The sequence below is a fragment of the Lissotriton helveticus genome, chromosome 11 (assembly GCF_964261635.1).
Source record: "Lissotriton helveticus chromosome 11, aLisHel1.1, whole genome shotgun sequence".
NCBI classification, from domain to species: domain Eukaryota; kingdom Metazoa; phylum Chordata; class Amphibia; order Caudata; family Salamandridae; genus Lissotriton; species Lissotriton helveticus.
In genome coordinates this window covers 130346418-130364648 of record NC_136072.1, presented here as the reverse complement: position 1 = coordinate 130364648, position 18231 = coordinate 130346418, and the positions used below count along the sequence as shown (strand labels likewise).

General features: G+C 40.5%; 1 protein-coding gene across 1 annotated transcript in view; it reads right to left on the bottom strand.

Annotated features, from left to right (window-relative positions):
- Positions 1 to 18231, bottom strand: part of NMD3 (NMD3 ribosome export adaptor) — a 110965-nt gene that overhangs the window by 68290 nt on the left and 24444 nt on the right. Inside the window, exons 4-6 of the mRNA XM_078668096.1 lie at positions 11529 to 11625; positions 1768 to 1848; positions 1225 to 1353 (exon numbers count right to left, since the gene is read on the bottom strand). Of these exons, the coding sequence (XP_078524222.1) occupies positions 1225 to 1353; positions 1768 to 1848; positions 11529 to 11625 (307 nt within the window). The remainder of the gene's footprint in view (positions 1 to 1224; positions 1354 to 1767; positions 1849 to 11528; positions 11626 to 18231) is intronic.

Below are 18231 nucleotides of genomic sequence, written 5' to 3'. Positions count from 1 at the left end.
TTTAATTTACTGAAAAATACTATTTCTGGTGTGACAATACTTTTTAACTTACCACACATAACTGTAAAGGATACAACATTAATAATTTATGAATAATGCAAATCAGAATTCCATATTAAACTTTGTAAATTAAAGCTTCAGTCAGTTAATTCGATTCTAATGCCTGTAACATTTAGTAGTTTTCAGTTGTGAGTATTTTTAACAAAGCTAATTCAGAAACGAAAATGATGCAGGTGTGTGCCAAATTAAATTTGTGTACGCAAACTTGACAAAGCTTGCACTTTGTGAAGTTTTACAGTTGATGAAAAACTTTGCTTGAGATCCTGTAAAATAATTTTTGCAAGACAGTTTTTACTCTAAATGTCTATGAGAATTCTCCCACCAAGTGTTTTATGGGGGTGAATAGTCTCAGCAAAAAAATAACAAAAAAAAAAAAGTTTAGCTTAAATTTGAACCTGCTGTTATTTATTTTTTAAACCTTTGTAATGCTCAACGGAACTACAACGTTTCCGAAAACAATGTTACCAAATTGCAGAGGAAAAATCTGTGCAATTTCGATTAGTGAGAAAATATGCATGTCATACTAAAATAATTCTATAATAAATAATGAACACCAGTTGAATAGTTCATTCACACCAAGAAAAGGTACAGTTTAAGTATACACATTAAGATTGGACTTGGCAATCCGAAGGTCTAAAATTTGAATGAGCTGGGGATCCTCTCAATTGAAATCAATTATGAGTAAGGTTTGAACTCACAAATCAAAGACGTACAACATCGACATATATACAATTTACAATACATCAACGGATTGGCTCTCTTTGTTGTTTCTTCTGGTTTGAAAGTAGTTACAAAACAACAAAGTGTGTGTCCAACCAAACTTGATTATAACTATAGTAAAAGGATCTATCAAGCAAACCAGGAAAAGGGATTAAATGAGGCAATACAGTATATTACTTGGTCTTTTAATAAAAAGAAAATGTAGATAATATTGGTTGACCTATTAGTACGTGCAAAGTCAATTGTGTAACTCCATTCCACTTCGCACTTTTGTCTGTTGCACCTATTATGTCTACATTTTGTTTAAAACAAGTCTCAGTTTGTTGACCTTAATAAGCACAATGGTGGTTGGCCAACTGTAAGTGTACAGATGGATGAAGTACACTGTGCTGAAGATTACTGAACCGGCGAAAACCTTGATCAAACAAGCATAACAAAACATACCTTCTGTCTGATTTGTACAACAGCTTTCCAGAAATCCTTTGCTTCCACTCTGTGGCAGTCATCACACATCTGAGACTGAACCACATACTCCACCACAAAGACTTGCTGCAGGATTGCTCCATTAAGGACCTGAAAAACATTATTTCTCATCCGGTCAAATTAGCTTCCATTAGCAAGTAACCATTTTGAAACCTGACAAACTTTCTAATTACAGCAACCATACCAACTTCATCAGCATGAACAAAGTCATGAATCTCAAAAACATTAACATGTGACTGCTTTAACATACATAACATTTTATAAAACATTCAGTGAAAAGCTTTTAATATTACCATTACTTTCACATGAAAGGCTTTAAATATTTTACTCATCTCCGATGTATGTATTGTAGGAACTCCTGTTAATCGGAGGTTCTCGGTCACCTACAATGCTGTCCTATATGACCGGTAAGACCCTTCGAAGTACACTGTAAATAATGATTCATAAGAAAAAGGGGCCTTATGCATAAAAGTTATAGTTATCAAGTCATGTCACTTTACTTACCTCTTTTTGAATAGTTAATTTGACTTTAAGTCTCTTGGAGTGAGGTTCAGTCCAAACAAAGCCTGCATCTATGAGCCGCACCTTCAACCGTAATAAATAGAAATAAAAAATATGGTAACAAATCATGCCTAGTTCTTGATAGTAAAATGCATTATTTATCATTACAATCAAAAAAGTACACAAAATATACGCGCACAAAAGTTAAATTGGTAAGAGTCCAGGAATACAGACTGTAGCACTGTCTTGACGAAGGTGGCAGGTATAACTCAAGATGGCTGAGAGTTTTAAATGGCACTCTATAACAGATTTAAATATAAGCAAATTTGTGAAACCTACTTTTTCTGCTACCAGTCTTATCCAGAAAATTAGTCAAGCCAAGTAACTGTCCTCTCATTCACTGTCTTTCTTAAAATAATTATGAAAAAAAAATATATACAGAGACAGACTTATGTAACCACACAAATAGTAGCTAAGTGGTGATATTTCACTCAAAATGATATATTATAATTTACAAATCAATAAAAAGGCGTTGGCCAAATTAAATTTGTGTACGCAAACACGAAAAAGTTTGCACTTTGTGAAGTTTTACAGTTGATGAAAAACTTAGCTTGAGACATCCTGTAAAATAATTTTTGCAAGACAGTTTTCCCGCCAATGGTTTAAGATAAATCTCTTGCTACAAGGGTTTTATGGGTGAGAAAGGTTTTAGTTTTTGAATTGTAAACACCACATCTTGGGATGTTAAAGATTTCACATGGAATTATTTCAAACATAAGCAATTGATTACAGGAAATGTGTCGAACAGCACAATATATTTATGGACGGCAGCATTCGCGAACATACATTGTTTCCTCGAAGAGAACCTCCCACCACTCAAAACCTCAGTTCTTAGCATTGCCTCAATTCCTGCAGCCTTTAACCCCTTCAGCGCTAATGACAAGGGTAACTCGTCATGGACTTTCCATTGATTTCAATGGAAAGTCAATGGAGCTCATCGAGCACCCTTAGCAGCCAAGTGGTTAAAGAAGTACAACTCACATACTTGAGTGCTTAATATTCCCCAGAATGGAAACACTGTGCAATGTCAAGCAATGCCACCACAAGTGCATCCAGTGCAAAAAAGTTATCAGTCACACATGTGTAGACTACAGCAAGAGTCTTACATTGATAAGGAGATGATGAAGGAAATTGTAAGTCACAAGCAATTGGAGTAACTAGAGGTACTTAATTGAACAAATAAACTGGTAGGGGTAGAGGGGCAGCATTAATACCTAATTTGTAACTATGATTCCTCAACAATTTCATCAAAAAGAAGAGATTCAAACCTTTAGCTCTTTCATACAGAAATAAATTTGCCTCTGCATTCCATATCCAATTCTGCTTGGGAGTCTTCTCCAAAATAACCAGCAGGTACTCCTCTTGGGATGCAGGGATTACCGATGGACAGACAGACGATGTGGGGGTGCAATGTAGTTAAGGATAGAGGGAGCAACAACATAAACATAAAGCTGGGCAAGAGAAGGGGAAACATCAGCGCATGAAGAGTAACTTGGAGGGTGAAGCACACGAGACAGCAACAAGAGGTTGAGGTGAAAAGTGGGGTGGGGACATTTAGCAGGAGATAGGAACACAAGAGATAGAGAGCGAGTAGCGCATGAGAGCGAGAGGCAGCAAACTAAAAGGATAGTAAAGAGACTATGCTTCAGGAGAGAGACAAATAAACAAAGAGGAAGGCAAGTCAATGCAAGAACTAGCAGGTTTCAAACACAAAACAGACTTAAAGGAGGAACTAGGGCAAGCCACTAATGATGTGTATGATGTGTTTTTTTAGTCCTCTGATAAACCGGTGGAAGTGTGGAGAGTTGCCTTCAAATGCTCTTGTGTTGAGACAGGGATGCGAGAGTGAAGTTTCAGTGCTACATCATGATCCAAAGACAGACTAGTAGTTAGGCAGAGCTTGAATCTTGCATAGGTGATCAACCAGCTGAATGGAAACAGCCTTTCCAAGTATCTTTCACAGAAACGGCAAAGTGTTAAGGATGTGTAACTGGTCAGATGGGTGGAATTCTAGGGTTGCTTTCATCAGAAGTAGTGGGATCTGTCCAGTTATTACTTGAATCAGAGAGATACTTGAAATGGCACCTACTATACTGAGGAGGAGTTCAGATGTTTCTCCTAAAAGGAACTGGTTTGTAATTGAACACGACTTGAAGGTTATTCACTTGTGAATTGTGCATGGTGAGATGAAAGTTTGTTTAGTGGTGTTGATTTGAAGCCTGATCCTATTAATATTCTTGGTCAAGAAGCAGTTCACCCTATCGGTCTTTGAAATGTTATACTAGTGTAACAGGAAGAGGTCTGATAGTGTTCTACACCAAACTACATTGTGCTTTTGACTGTATACTCCCAACTTAGTTGCTTTGTTGTAGGTTCATCTGTGTCTCTACAGCTGGAGCCAGGTGTCTTAAATATTGTTATCTGATCTTGTGACTTGCTCATGACCAGAAAATCAAAATGGATTGCTCCAGAAAACACAGCCCTGGAAATCTGAATGGCGATTCTGGGATTTGCTCATTTGGCATTTTGTTTGCTTTAGAGAATAAATTAGATTTGGTCAACCTTTGAGGTCAGTACTGGCAACATCTCCATTTGGAACCAGAACGCTTTTCTTCCCAAAGCTGGTCTGTGGGTTCAATGCCATATTCGGCTCAACCTGTTGGATGCATTGTCCCCAGGGATAATCCTTTATTCTCAGATCCAAGGGACACAGACCGAGTCTCTGGAAACAGGGTGGAATTTTGTTTCTTGATACAATTAATCATGGTTGTTTTTTTCCACAGCATCAAAACAGACTCGTTTTGTATCCTCAGCTGAAATACCAGCAAAATGAACTACAGAGTCTGTTCTGCTGAAAAGCAAAACACTTGATGGATCCACTGCACTGAAGTATGTATCAGATATTGATGAGACTTGAGATTTCTGAGACGAATCAGAAAGGGATTCAAGACAAATGCGAGACTCTGGGAGGAAAACTGGATATTTTACAGCGAAATGGAATTTTGGAAGGGGAAGTGAAGGTCCCGTCAGAGGCTGTGATGAAGAATACAAAGGAGATAGAGAAACCAAAAATGCAGAATAGAGCTCTGCAGGAAGATATGGAGAGGTTGGAGACACAGTTAAGACATAATAACTTGAGTCCTCATAGTTACGGAAGGGTCTGAGAAGAAGGATATTAAGGCTTTTGTATGTAAGCTGTTAAGATAATGAATTTTGAACAATAGACCAGATATTGAGCTGGAGAATGAGATCCAGAGAGTCCGTAGGGATTCTTTTAAGCTAAATCTGGCTAGGAAGATGCCTAGGAAAATTTTGATAAACTTCCAAACATATGCTGTGAAGGAGCTGGTGTTGGGAATAGCTTTGAAGGAAGGCATTTTAAATTATGAAGTCTTCAGTTATCAAATAAGGTCAGATTTAGGGAAAAGAACAGCTCAGAGGCAGTGGGAGTTGGGAACCAGAGTGAGCGAACTGCAGAGTAAGGGAGCTCAGGTGCAGATGAAATTCCCAGCACTGCTAAAAATAATGTGGCGCAATAAGATGTACAACTTTAGTACAACTTTAGTAACCCGGAGGAAGTCGATACTTTCCTAGCACAGATGGAGAGATGAGTTTTTTGTAATATAGTGATGGAGGTGTAGGTGTAGGGTGTGGATTTTGTATATAGTATAGGATGTAGTATTAGGTTGTTTCTTCTTTTTGTGGTTTTCTAGTTTTCTTTCGCTTTGGGATGGGGGGGGGGGGTCACGAAGAGCGGATTGTATCGCCCAGGCAGTAGAAAGGAGGTTTCCCGGGGGGGAGGGGGGCACTGGGTATGGGGCGCATAGGGAAGAAAGAAACTTAATTTGTCCTCTGGATGTGAACCTCTGAAGGGGAGACGGGTAAACAAAGTGTGTCACATGTTAAAAGAGATTAAATGTTGGGGGAAAAAAGAGCTGAATATGGATAAGTCGAAACCAATGCGTTTTTTGATATGAAATGTTAATGGGCTGAGAGGTAGAAAAAGGCGTCCCGGGCCTATTCCAGCAATTTTATATGACCATTCAGCTGTGGCTATGTCCTTGAGGCTCCACCAAAAGGAGGGGCAAAGGAGGTGGACGCTAGATATGACTATTAATGGATGAGTAAGAGGTTTGCGATCTGAGGGAGAGAACTGCGGAGTATTTCCAGATAAATGTAGATTCAGCAAATAGTCTGGGATGCCTTTAAGGCATATTTAAGGGGGATATTAAAATCTATAACGGGGAAAAAGGAGGCTAGCAAAACAGAAAGAAGAGAGCAGAATTAGGGAGACTAGAATGAAAGAAGGGGATTTACAGAAGGCCTCGTTGGACGGCTTAAGTAATGTGTCCGCCCTAGTTAAAGACTAGGAGAATTTGCAGGGTAAATTCCAGGCGCAACTGGATAAAAAACTATTTATCCTATGAAGAGAAATGCAGTTCATTGATGGCCTGGAAGGTGAAACAGATAGGGCCAGAAGCACAATAAGAAACCTCATTAGTAGAGAGTCAGGGGAAGTGCTTTATGCGAATGTAGACATATGTCGGGATGCCCGATGTTATAGGAGCGATCTCTATAGTGAGGATATATCGCCAGGTCAAGAGAGTATAGAGGATTGGCTAAAAATGACAATACTTCCACAGCTAACATATAAACAGAAGAGAGCCCTGGGAGTGGAGATTACAGAATAGGAAGTCAGGGTGCAGTGTAAAAAAATGGCAAGGGGAAAATCAGCCGGACCAGGTGGTCTTCCAGTTGAGGTCAACATATGCATTTTGGATAAAGTATTGCCTACTTTAAAATCCCTATACAATGGAATATATATGGCAGGAGAAATCACCCCTACTTCTTGGTCAGAAGATACAATTAAGTTAATTTTAAAACCTAATAAAGACCCACAGAAGGTGGATTCCTACAGACCTATATCCCTTCTAAACACTGATTATAAGATTTTTTTCAGGAATAGTGGCATCACGAGCAGCTATTATAAAAGGGGTTGTTCACCCTGATCAAATAAGTTTTATACCAGGGAGGCAACTTAATAAGTTAACATTCCAGATGATGGGAGTTGTGGATATGGCAGAGGCACAAAATATTCCATTAACTATAGTTGCAGTAGATGCTGCTAAAGCCTTCGATCAAGTGAAGTGGATGCATCTTTGGAGGACCCTAAATAGCTTTGGCTTTCCAAAAAATATGGTGAAGGCGGTGCAAAATCTATATCAGAATCCTAGGGCCAAGGTGTTGGTTAATGGAGAATTCTCCAATTGGTTTAGTATTACAAGAGGCACAAGACTAGGGTGACACTGTCTCAGCTCTTATTTGATGTATATATAGAGTCTTTTACCAATTTAATTAGGGCATACTCTATGATTTTCCCTTTTATATCACATGGGTTTGAGGCGAAATTGGGTTTGTATGCAGATGACTTGATCCTTTCCACTACCAATCCGCAAGAGGCAATCCCTAATTTGATGAGGAAGGAGGAGAGTTTTGGCTCAATTTCTGGTTACAAGGTTAATAGGGAAAAAACTGAGATTATGGAGTGGAATCAAAGGATGACAACTCAGGGAGCCAAAACTCAAATGCGTTATTTGGGGGTGCTTATTACACAGAAGTTGGAGGACATTCCAAAAGTGAACTGGAAGAAAGTTAGCCAGGATATAGTGTCTTTTGTTAAAATAGGCAATTTTAGCGTTAAATATGTATGGTCGGGTAAACCTTATAAAGATGATTATTCCTCCAAAAATCACTTTTCTTTTTAATTCAATCCCACTAACTTTTTGGAAGGAGGATATCGCCAAGTTACAGGAAAAAAAATGGTAGTTTTATTTGGGCGTCACAAGGTCCAAGGATAGCTTGGAAAAAGTTGAGAAGGAGACTGGGGGCAGGAGGATTGGCGCTAAAGGACTTGCTTGCCTATTGTTATGCTCACCACTTTAAAAATATCTGTATGCTAGCCAACCAGCCAGATAGGTAATCAATGGGCTTACTATTTGCAGCTATGCTTGGTGAGGTCTACCAAGGTCAGCATCGTTTTCTTGTTAAATATGGGGACCCAAAGTTTTAAAAAAGGTGAGGTTGAAGATTCTAAGTTCCACGTTAAGAACATGGCTGTATATACAGAATCGACTGCGAATCCCATACTATTCATCACGTCTATTGGCCTCCATTGAAGTTGTCAAAGGTCACAGGCAATATATATAACTGCCCAAGATGAATGCATATAGAAGCAGATAACTGCAAATGTTCTTGGAGTACCCGAAAATCATGCCATACTGGACTGCGGTTTGTAATTTTCTGGGAGAAATACTGGGTAAACAGATTAAGGTAAGCCCTCATTTGATATTTGTTGGGCTTATGCAAAATGAAGAACTGGGTATGGTTGGTTCTAAGTTAATTTTTTTATGTTATTGTGTTGGCAAGGCGTGAGATCTGTAGGATGTGGAAATCTGAAAGCCCTCCATCTTTTCCGAGTGTTTAAAGAATGTCATACAAACAAGTGAATCTAAAATGGCCTGTGATCCAGGAAGTAGAGGTAAGATTTGGACTTTACTGATTGATTGGAGAGAGAAGACATGTGGGTCCAATGATTAAGCCAAATATGCTGTCGGTCGTGTCCTCTCCAGAAAATCCCCTATGGCCCCTGGAGGGGAATGGAGATGGGAGTGGAAACAGCATTCTTCTTACGGGGTATATCCTTCTCTTTCTAATGGTCTTCACATTCGATATAGAGAGATAGGAAGAGTCCCAGCAAGGGAGTTGGCAAAATGAGGACACCAAAGATATGCTTTCCACGGTGTCCTGTTCCTGGAAGAGAACCTCTTTCACAAAGTTTGGAGCCATCCCAAAGATGCGAATGCCAGGTTTCTTACGTGAAGCCTGGCTTTCAAAAGTGGAAAAAAGCATGATACCACAACACAGAACATCAACGGTACTCTTTGGTCCATAGCAACCCAACCAATAAAAGATGAACATATTTCTCCTGAAAGAAATGCTTTCCTATATATCTGGAATGATGCTCCATTTGAAGGGAATCATGAATGGGTTCCTCCTATTTATGTGCCGACCTAAACATGGCAGAAAAATTGCTGACCATCAAACGCTGTCCAGCACTGCTCGGTTTCAGAAAACTATTAAAGACATGGCTGTTTTCAAACTAATGCACCATCCCCGGCTTCCTCCGCTGCAAAGCGCCTAGACGCCCCAGGGCAATTGTGCACTATATAAAAACCAAAATCAAAATCTATGAATATGATCAATTGTACTGTTTTGTAAATGCCTTGACAAGCCAGTTAGCCATGTTTGGGGAGACAATCCCTGCATCCCAAGAGGCACACCAGCCAAATAGTTGAAGAGGACTCTCAGGCAGAATTGGATATGGAATGCACAGGCAAATTTCCTTTTGTACGAAAGAGCTAAAGGTCTGAATTCTTCTTTTTGATTAAATGGTTGATGAACCCACAGTTACAAATTAGGCATGATTGCTTCCCCTCTACCCCTACCAGTTTTTTGGGACAATTAAGTACCTCTAGTTACTCTAATTGCTTACGATTTTCTCCATCATCTCTCTATCAGTTTAAGACTCTTGCTGTAGTTTGCACACGAGTGACTGATAACTTTCCTGTACTGGAGGAACTAGTGGTCACATGGCTTGAAACTGCACAGCGTTTCCCGTACTGGAGGAACTAGTGGTCACATGGCTTGAAACTGCACAGCGTTTTCATTCTGGATAAAATCAAGGACTCAAGTATCGGCGTTGTACTTCTTCGATGGCTGCAGGAACGGAGGCAATGCTCCGACCGGAGGTGTTGAGACGTGGGAGAGTCTCTTCGAGGACACTGAATATGTGTTGGCGAATGCTGCCCCTCCATAAATATTTTGTTCTGTTAGACATATTTCCAACTGGTGAAAATGACGAACAACAGCATTTGGAAAATACTGTTTATTTGAGCTTGTCAATGGTAGGAACTGGACGGAGGACTATCCCTTTCTGAACCCACACATTTCAATTCAGTCTTCATAAGGAGATGTTCAATACTTCAGCTCCAGAAAGGTTACTGCCCAACAAAAGATGATCTATAAATTTCTCTCGCACTTTAGGGTGCAGACCTGAAGATAAAAGGTACAAAGAAGCTCAGTGGAGTTCTGCACTGGTAGCAAGATCTGAGAAATGTCTGTCCAATATGGATTCTTTAGTGCACCATCCGGAGTGGGAAGCAAAGTGAATTCTGACAGCACAAACCCTTCTGAATGGGCCATCCGCAAGTTGGACCTCAGTGACAGGCAATCAGCAAGGGAGCTGAAGGCCAAACTGGCAGCTATAGTGCTGGAGGAGAAGAAACTTAGACTAGAAGAAAAGACTTGGGCCTTGTAGAAGGCTGTCCACGTAGGAATTTTGAGGCCTGATCAAGATGGTGGCAGCAATGGTTAAAATACCTTTTAGGTTCATGCAATATCTATTTTGGTTGCATCAATTTTACACTCACAGGGCTATGGTCTGGCACATATTTAGTAAAGTCTCAGGAAACTTAACACTGGTTTATTTCTTTTCAGGCAAATTGCAAAGGCTTGTTGGTTAATGGCTCTACACTTCCAGTAAAGATAAAGGTCATGTTTGAAAGACTAGTCCTACTATACTAGACCAAATAAGATATCCTCCGTCAGCAAAGAACAATCTATAGGTTAATGAACGTCATTGGTTTTAGGCACAAGACAATGGAAGTAAACTGGCCTGAAATGACCCAGTTTTCTCCTTTCATTTAGATGTGTGTGACAAATTTAAGGACAGACTGGCCAAGGTAGTACAACCTGCCACACAGTACAAAAACTGATGGATATTAATCTGCAGAGTACATAACAGAGGAAGAGGGTCTCATCTGCCCTTTCCAACATCAGGGACTCTAGAACAAGGAATTACAGGATGACCCCATTCGGTCAATACATGGTTCTCTGCTGCTTAGAAATTTGTGAAGACATGTTTGAGTCTTGCTCTCTTTGCACAGAAACAAAAAAAAGGACATTTGACAACTCATTTATGATTAGCATCATCATCTGTTAGTTATTCTTATAGCAATCACTTGCTCGTCTTCAGACCAACCAATAAAGGCACTTGATAAAACGGACTACAGCGCTAACAGGTTTCTCAATGGAAAAATCATTGAATAAGTACAATAATATATAGATCAATCAATATGTGATCAAGACCGGGGAAACCCGGTTGAAACGAGTCATGTTGCTGAAGGGAAAATAAAAGCACGAAAGAAATCTCACTGCGTGGTGGTCCGTTCCTGCATGTTTGCTGAAAAACGTCTTGCTGTCAGGAGGGCTGTGATCTTGATAGATATATATATATATATAAAATTCTTGTGAAATGTGCTACCACTCTGCACAATGGGAAGTTTACATCCAAAAGGAGCCTGCTTACAGGCACACCCTTGGCTGGTACGTAAATGTTTACGTTTAGAGAAAGAAAGAAAAAACTAGAAACTCAGGCCCCTACCAATCGATGGCAGAGGATGCACAAATTGTGAAACTACAACAGAATGATGCTGAAAAACATTTCTGTCTACTGCATCCAAAACTTGAAACATTATTAACCTTCCCTTCTTTGCATATTTCAATTAACCCAGCAAAGCTGCTGCTCTTGTGTTGTTTGGAAACAGATCCAAAAGGATGAAACATCCCTTGAAACAAATACAAACCTTTGACAAGGATGATTTCAATTTTTTCAGACACAATGTCAGAAGTTCCCTGGATTCTAAAGCACACTGTAACCATGTTCCTGGTGGCTGCAAATACCTGTGTGAAAGAAAAGCAAAGACTAAGTATACTTACACCAACCTAGACCAGCCTCTACAAAAGAACATTCATATGTGCGCTGGCATTCCAAAAATACATCTGTATAACAAACACACTTTGCATACCTGACACGCCTGCACACTAGTGGCATTTGCGCACTATCAAAGGGCCCATTAAAATAACAAAGAAATGTCAGGCGCCAGTATACTAGTTGCTGGCATCTACACCTCTGCAAACCAAATATGCAATTTGAGCTTCAATGCTTTAACACCGTTCAAGAAATTATAACACGGACTGTTCCATATTCCAACAAAAGGAATAGTTTTAGGTTCAAAATTGCATATATATCTTAAAAAGGTTGATTGGTCTGATACAAATCACTGCACTAATAGTAAATACGTGGGAGTATTTCAAGAGAACAATATACCCACCATGTAAGGATTTTGAGCACAGAGGTGGAAGAGATAAGGAAAATAAATAATCAAAGATTACATTGATTTACACATTAAAATGAGCAAACGTCTGTTTTAGTATTGGCCTCTCGATACTATGAGCTTACTTGGTATGACTTAATTATTAATGTTGAAAGCGCAATAATGCAAAGATACCCTTTCTTGAACGATGGTAACCTGCTGCAAATTGGAAGGTGGACTGAAGGCGAATGCCGACAGCATCTACATTGATGCAGACATTAAGGTGGTAAGAGAGCCATTTCATTCAACTGTAATGTTTAAAAGAATATCTATGGATAAGGAGAGCTGTAGGAAGCTGCCTCTGTACATTATATACCACTAAGTGGTTATATTGGGCAAAGAGTCCAGAGATTCCCCCAGAAGTATACATGCCTCAATATAAACCCAAAGTGCTCTATTTTTGGTAGTGTGGTCGAGCAGCCTTAGGCCTAACACAGAGGAGTGTAAGACATTTGTTATGCACACAGTGCGTAATAAATGACATACAACTCAAAAAGGAGATCCAAACAAATTTTAGAAAAATAAGCTTCTTTCAAGATTTATTTTAAGACCAAGAAATACGCAAAAAGGTGCGTTTTTCATAAGAAATGCGTTTTACTTTAAAAAGTGGACATTTAGTGCAATTTTCAGTTCAGATATGTTAACTTATGGAAGGAAAACAAGAATTTGGTTTATACAGTCTTGGCTTTCAGGATGAAGAATCAGAACCTGTCATGGTTCAGCTAAGTAGCAAATCTGCATCTCCAGTGGCACAGGAGTGGCTAGGTGCAGGGTCGAAATTCGGAATCTGGCGCCAATGTTATCCAACAGAGAAAGGGGGTAATCGAAGGTACGCTGCACACTGGTGAATAACACTGTTTGGTAACCGAGTCTCCAGGGGTTAAGGTAAGTGAAGTAGGGGGCACAAGGCAGCACCAAACTTACAGCCTCATCGGCAATGGGGAAGCTGGGTACAGAGTGCCAACAGAGGGTTGGGTGCCCAATGCAAACCAATGGGGGATATCGGTTTAGAACTAAGACTGCAGGCTCTGGCCAGGAGGCCGGATGAAGAGAGCCCACAGCTGTCAAGGTAAGTAGACATGCTAGGGGGACACTGTTGGTTGCGCTCCCCAGGGCCCAGGGGCTTCAGGTGCAGGAGTGTCCTTAGGCGTTGGAAAAGTCTTACTAGGCAGGTGGCGGTCATGTGGAGTCTTCTAGTTGAGGCTGCAGGCGTCAAGGCAGAGTCCGCAGGGGTCAGCAAATGGTGAACTCTTGTTTAGAAGCACTGGGGAACCTTCAAAGGACCGGTGGGCCACCTGGACTCGGGCCGTAGACGTCGGGTCCGGCGGTGGTTTTGTGGTTCCTCAGGGCAAAGGTCTTTGTTCTTTAAAGTTGGTTGCTTCTGGAAAGGTCCTCTGTCCACATGAGATCTTGGGCTTTGTCAAAGAGAGACAGTCCTCCCAAGGCCTTGGAGGTCACTGGGCTGCAGGACGGGTTGTCTTTCGGTGCAGGTTCGTTGAGGGCTGCAGACAGGCCGGTAAAGCTGGGGCCAACAGGGAAGGACCAATGGGTCTCTCACCTGGGGTGTCTGTCTACACCCACTATTATGCCACCCTCCTGTGGGAGGGGGCATATCCCCAGCTCAGATTGGATAAGTCCCACCATCTCCAAGATGGTGTGCACTGAAATTAATTTTGCCTTCAGTACCCAAGGGGTTCTCACTTAGGTGTTCCCGACAGTTCTCCCACCAAAAGTGGGAGTTCAAACCGGAGGCGGCCATCTGCTGCTAGCAACAGAGGCTGGAATCGCATTACAAAGGCGGCAAGGCCTTTCAAGCTTACCACTTGAGCACTATGTGCGACACCTCTGCCTAGGATGGGCTTTGTTTTTTGGCCTCAAAGAGCTGGAGCTCTCAGCCTAGGGGTCCAGAAACATGTCTGGTGGTGACAGGCTGCATAATGCCAGTCAGAGGCCACACCAGGGTTGGTAGGTTTTCAGGGGGCACCCCTCCGGTGCCCTCCGAGCACATGTTTTATTAAATCCAACACAGCATGAGTGTGAGTTTATTAAGAGGAGTTGTTTGATACCAAACACTCCTGGGTTCAGTGAAGCCATCATGGCACTAGGGAACTCGAGGTGATGTGTTTCCAGCCCATGTACTCTATGGCTTCCGTGGCATTTACAATATTAAAAATAGACAAATATTGTAGGGGCACATCTGCTCCTGCAGATAAGCCTACACCTGATATATTGTGCACCCTGCCTTAGGGCTTGTAAGGCCTGCTAGAGGGGTGACCTACCTATACCGTATGCTGTGCTGCTTTGACATGGCACACAGAAGTGTGCCATGTACACTTTGTCGTTTTTGTCTGCACCAAGGCATGCAGGCTACAATGGCACTTAGCAAGACCTTGGTTAGGTGACCCTCTTCATTCCCAAGGCCCTATGTACCAGGGTACCATTTACTACATTTACTAGGGACTTACAGGGGGTCTGAAGTTGTGCCAATTGTGGAACAGTTTTGTGGAAAGAACACTGGTACTGGGAACCTGGTTAGCAGGGTCCCAGTACTCCACAGTCAAAGATGCATCAAATGCCAGGCGAAATGTGGGAGGGCACTGCAACAGAAACCCACATTCCCACAAGAGCCTTCCAAGTGCAGAAGATGCAACTCGTGAGGTACTAGACAATCCAAAAGAAAGGGAGAGGAGGGCTCACTGTAGTAATTTAGTTAACTTACAACTATGGAACAGCTCGCTATATCATCTACAGCTAAAGAGAAGGAAATTCTAGAAGTATGGTCACACTTTCTTGACATACATGAGTAGGGGTCAAAGCATGAGAGAGGTGTTCCCATGTGGAATGATATAATTGAATTACCACATGGCAGTAGGGCCATAAAGCAAACAAGTGGAAGTTATACATTTGTAAAAAATAATTGACTACTTCACCTGTTCTAATGCAAATTTTAGAATATTGTTGTTTAATTGATGTGTGAAAATGCCATTGATATGGAAAATATGCAATTCAATAATTGCGCCGTCCATTATGAGGCCAAAGATGCTTTTGTATTTTGAGAGATGCTGACTATATGTGTGGTTACTGTGCTTGTTCAAATGTATCCAACGAATTGTTAAAAAAAAAAAGTTTCATTATTGTGAGTATAAAGAAGTTCACGTACTCCAAGTCAAAAACAAGAATACGTTATTTCTGAGCTAACTTTGTATTGTAGAATTCATTTTTGAATGAAACAAAACAACAAGGAAGTAAAATGAAAGATTCTATCAGTTTCGTTTTAGCAACAGGGAAATGCATGTGAATAGGACACTGACATAAGTATTCCGTAAAAATGACATTTAGCAGAAGCTACATTGTACAACATCTTATGCCCAGTACATTTTCTGCAATGAGACACATTCTCAAAGTCAAAAGGAAATGAGAGCGAACATTTATACAGACATAATGGGTAAAACTAAAACGTCTGAAATGCAAATTGCAAGATCAGTGCCATTGTTCAGTGTCAAAAGCATACTGCCTGCATCTCACTGTGGGCCTAAAAACTACATTAATCCATATTGAGCTCTCTTGAACTACATAGGGAGTCAAACTTAATGGACATTCAAACAAACAAAAAAAAGTGTGGTACGCTTGGCTCCGATTTTAGTCAAAACACATCAAGCTGGAAACCATTTTGTAGGCAGTCAGGTGGCAAGTTAACTGAAATAACCCTTATTTGAAAATAAAAAAGTTTAACGCCTGAAAGTGGAACTGCATACCTGTTTGAGGAGAAACTGTCCAATTTTAAAGGATTGATATGTTTAAAAACAGAGTCTTAGTTTTCCCCTTTAGTAAAGTACATGCCAATTGTCTTTCCTTTTGATAAGAAAAATGTTGGCTTGCCTTACTTATATTTTGGCTTAGACCGTAATTAACGAAATTCCTCTTCGAGTTGGAAAATTATTGACATGCATTCATCTTGCTTAAGAATCCTGTTAGGAGTAGGTCAAATAACTTTACTGTTCTATGATGGACTTATTAAAAAAAGCCATTTTCTTTTAATGAGCACAGAACATCACGTTGCCTTTACTGCCAAGTACCTTTTATTTTTTATATTTTTGTGCATTTGGAAAAGTTAGGAGGCGGCCTGCAGCAACCAGACTGCATATTTTTATTTCTCTTCTGTCTGGCAGGGAATCTTTGCATTTTAGGAAAACTGATCGATGAAGTCAGCTAGCCGTACCAAGGTAACTTGCTGGAACTTCCAGGATTTATTTATTTGACATTTTTCCACAAATCCAAATTTGCCAAGGAGGGGTTTTTGTTTTTTGAAAAGGAACAAAAAATGGCCTTGCCTGGTGGAAGATTTCACCCAGAGTGTGGTGAACAATGATTTGTGTTCTGCATGACTGTCCTATTCAGAACACAAAGACCAGCATCGGACACCCAGTCTTAAATAGGACAGGCTTCCCAATGCATATTTCTGAGGCACTAGACTAGGAGTTTCAGATGAAAGGGCCAAATGACACATTTTTTATTTGTAGAGCGCTACTGTCACTCCCAAAGGAGCATTCTGGCGCTGTGCGGAAATGGAAGAAGAGTGAAAAAAACACAGTTGATGGACAGAATGTAGAACAATGCCATACATTCACCCCAGTACAAGGATCTGGGCCTAAAATGGAAGAAGAGTTCAGAGTTTATATGAGCAGAATCAGGGGGCAGATGTATCAAAATGCCTATTTGCGATTCTCAAATGGTGATTTTTTGAGAATCGCTATTTGAGAAATGCAAAATGGTATGTATTTAAAAAATTTGCTTTTTTTAACGATTTCTTAAAATTCCTTAAATGCGATTAGCAAATTGCTAATCGCAATTAAGGAATAATTTCCCATTCATTTCTATGGTCCAGGAGGCCAATAGAAAGGAATGGAAAGTTATTCTCAATTTGCGATTCGCAATTTGCTAATCGCAAATTAAGAAAAATTTCAAGGGTGCAAGGGGGTCTTAAGGACACCCTGCTGCACCACTGAAATTTACATGTGTGCGCATATGGCGCACATATAAGCCCTAAGGGCATGTAGGAGCGCCACATGGCACCTTTACAAATGCCAAAAAGTGCATTTGTAAAAGAATTCGCAAATTACCACCAACTTCAAGTTGGTGGTAATTTGCGATTTCTTAGTATAAATTTGCAAAACTTAATTGCTTCTTACATAGCATTTAAGGAATCGCAATTTGAGGTTCCTTAAATGCTTACGCAATATTAAGGAATCGCAAAATTTGCGATTCCTTAATATTGCGATGCGTTTTAGTTGATACATTCCATTTTCTGATTTTTTTGTCGCAAACGCTGCTTTTTACCGATTTGCAGCGTTTGCGAGAAAAAAATTTGTTTGATACATCTGCCCCCAAGTTCTTAGATGAGAGAGAAGCACAAGGAGTCGGGCTGCACGGATTCAGGTTTTCAGTAGTTTTTTTAAAATTGGAGTGCTGTCCAAACATAACATTAACTGGGTTCAGGAACTGCACTGTCACCTTTTTGAATACGAGCTGATGAGTCAGCAATGTTCTGAACCGGTCAAGAGACAATACGATGCCTGCAACTCCTCCTCCTCATACCCATAAAGATGGGAGATGGTCAGGATTCACACATCCAGCGGGAGGTCAAATCTTGTTGACGACTAGAGGAGGTTGCTCTAATCACAGAATCATCTGAACAATCCTTCCATCTGTATGGTTCCAGAGATGGAGGTGACTGAAACTGCAGTTATGTCCTAACCCTATCACCCAGACCACAGTTTAAATACAGTGAACACCCATGTGCAATGGGTATGCCCACCACCAGAAACTCTGGACCAAAACGGGTAGTTCTTAGATGCAGGCGTCATTGGGACTTCATACACAGGCCCACTACTATATCTGGCACATTAAAAAACATAGCAAAGCATGTGTAATCATTGGCTGTAGGACTTCTGAAACACTACAACTGTGTCCCTAACCAGACACCAGGTACAGTACATGGGAGCACTGTTGGCTATACTATTAGATTATCAATGGAGAAAATAAACCTTACTGTGGTGTGAGTGATGGGCTTCTTAAATGAATCACTTTTTTGAGGTAACACCTTTAATTTCTGCCTTGTTTACGAACTCAGCTG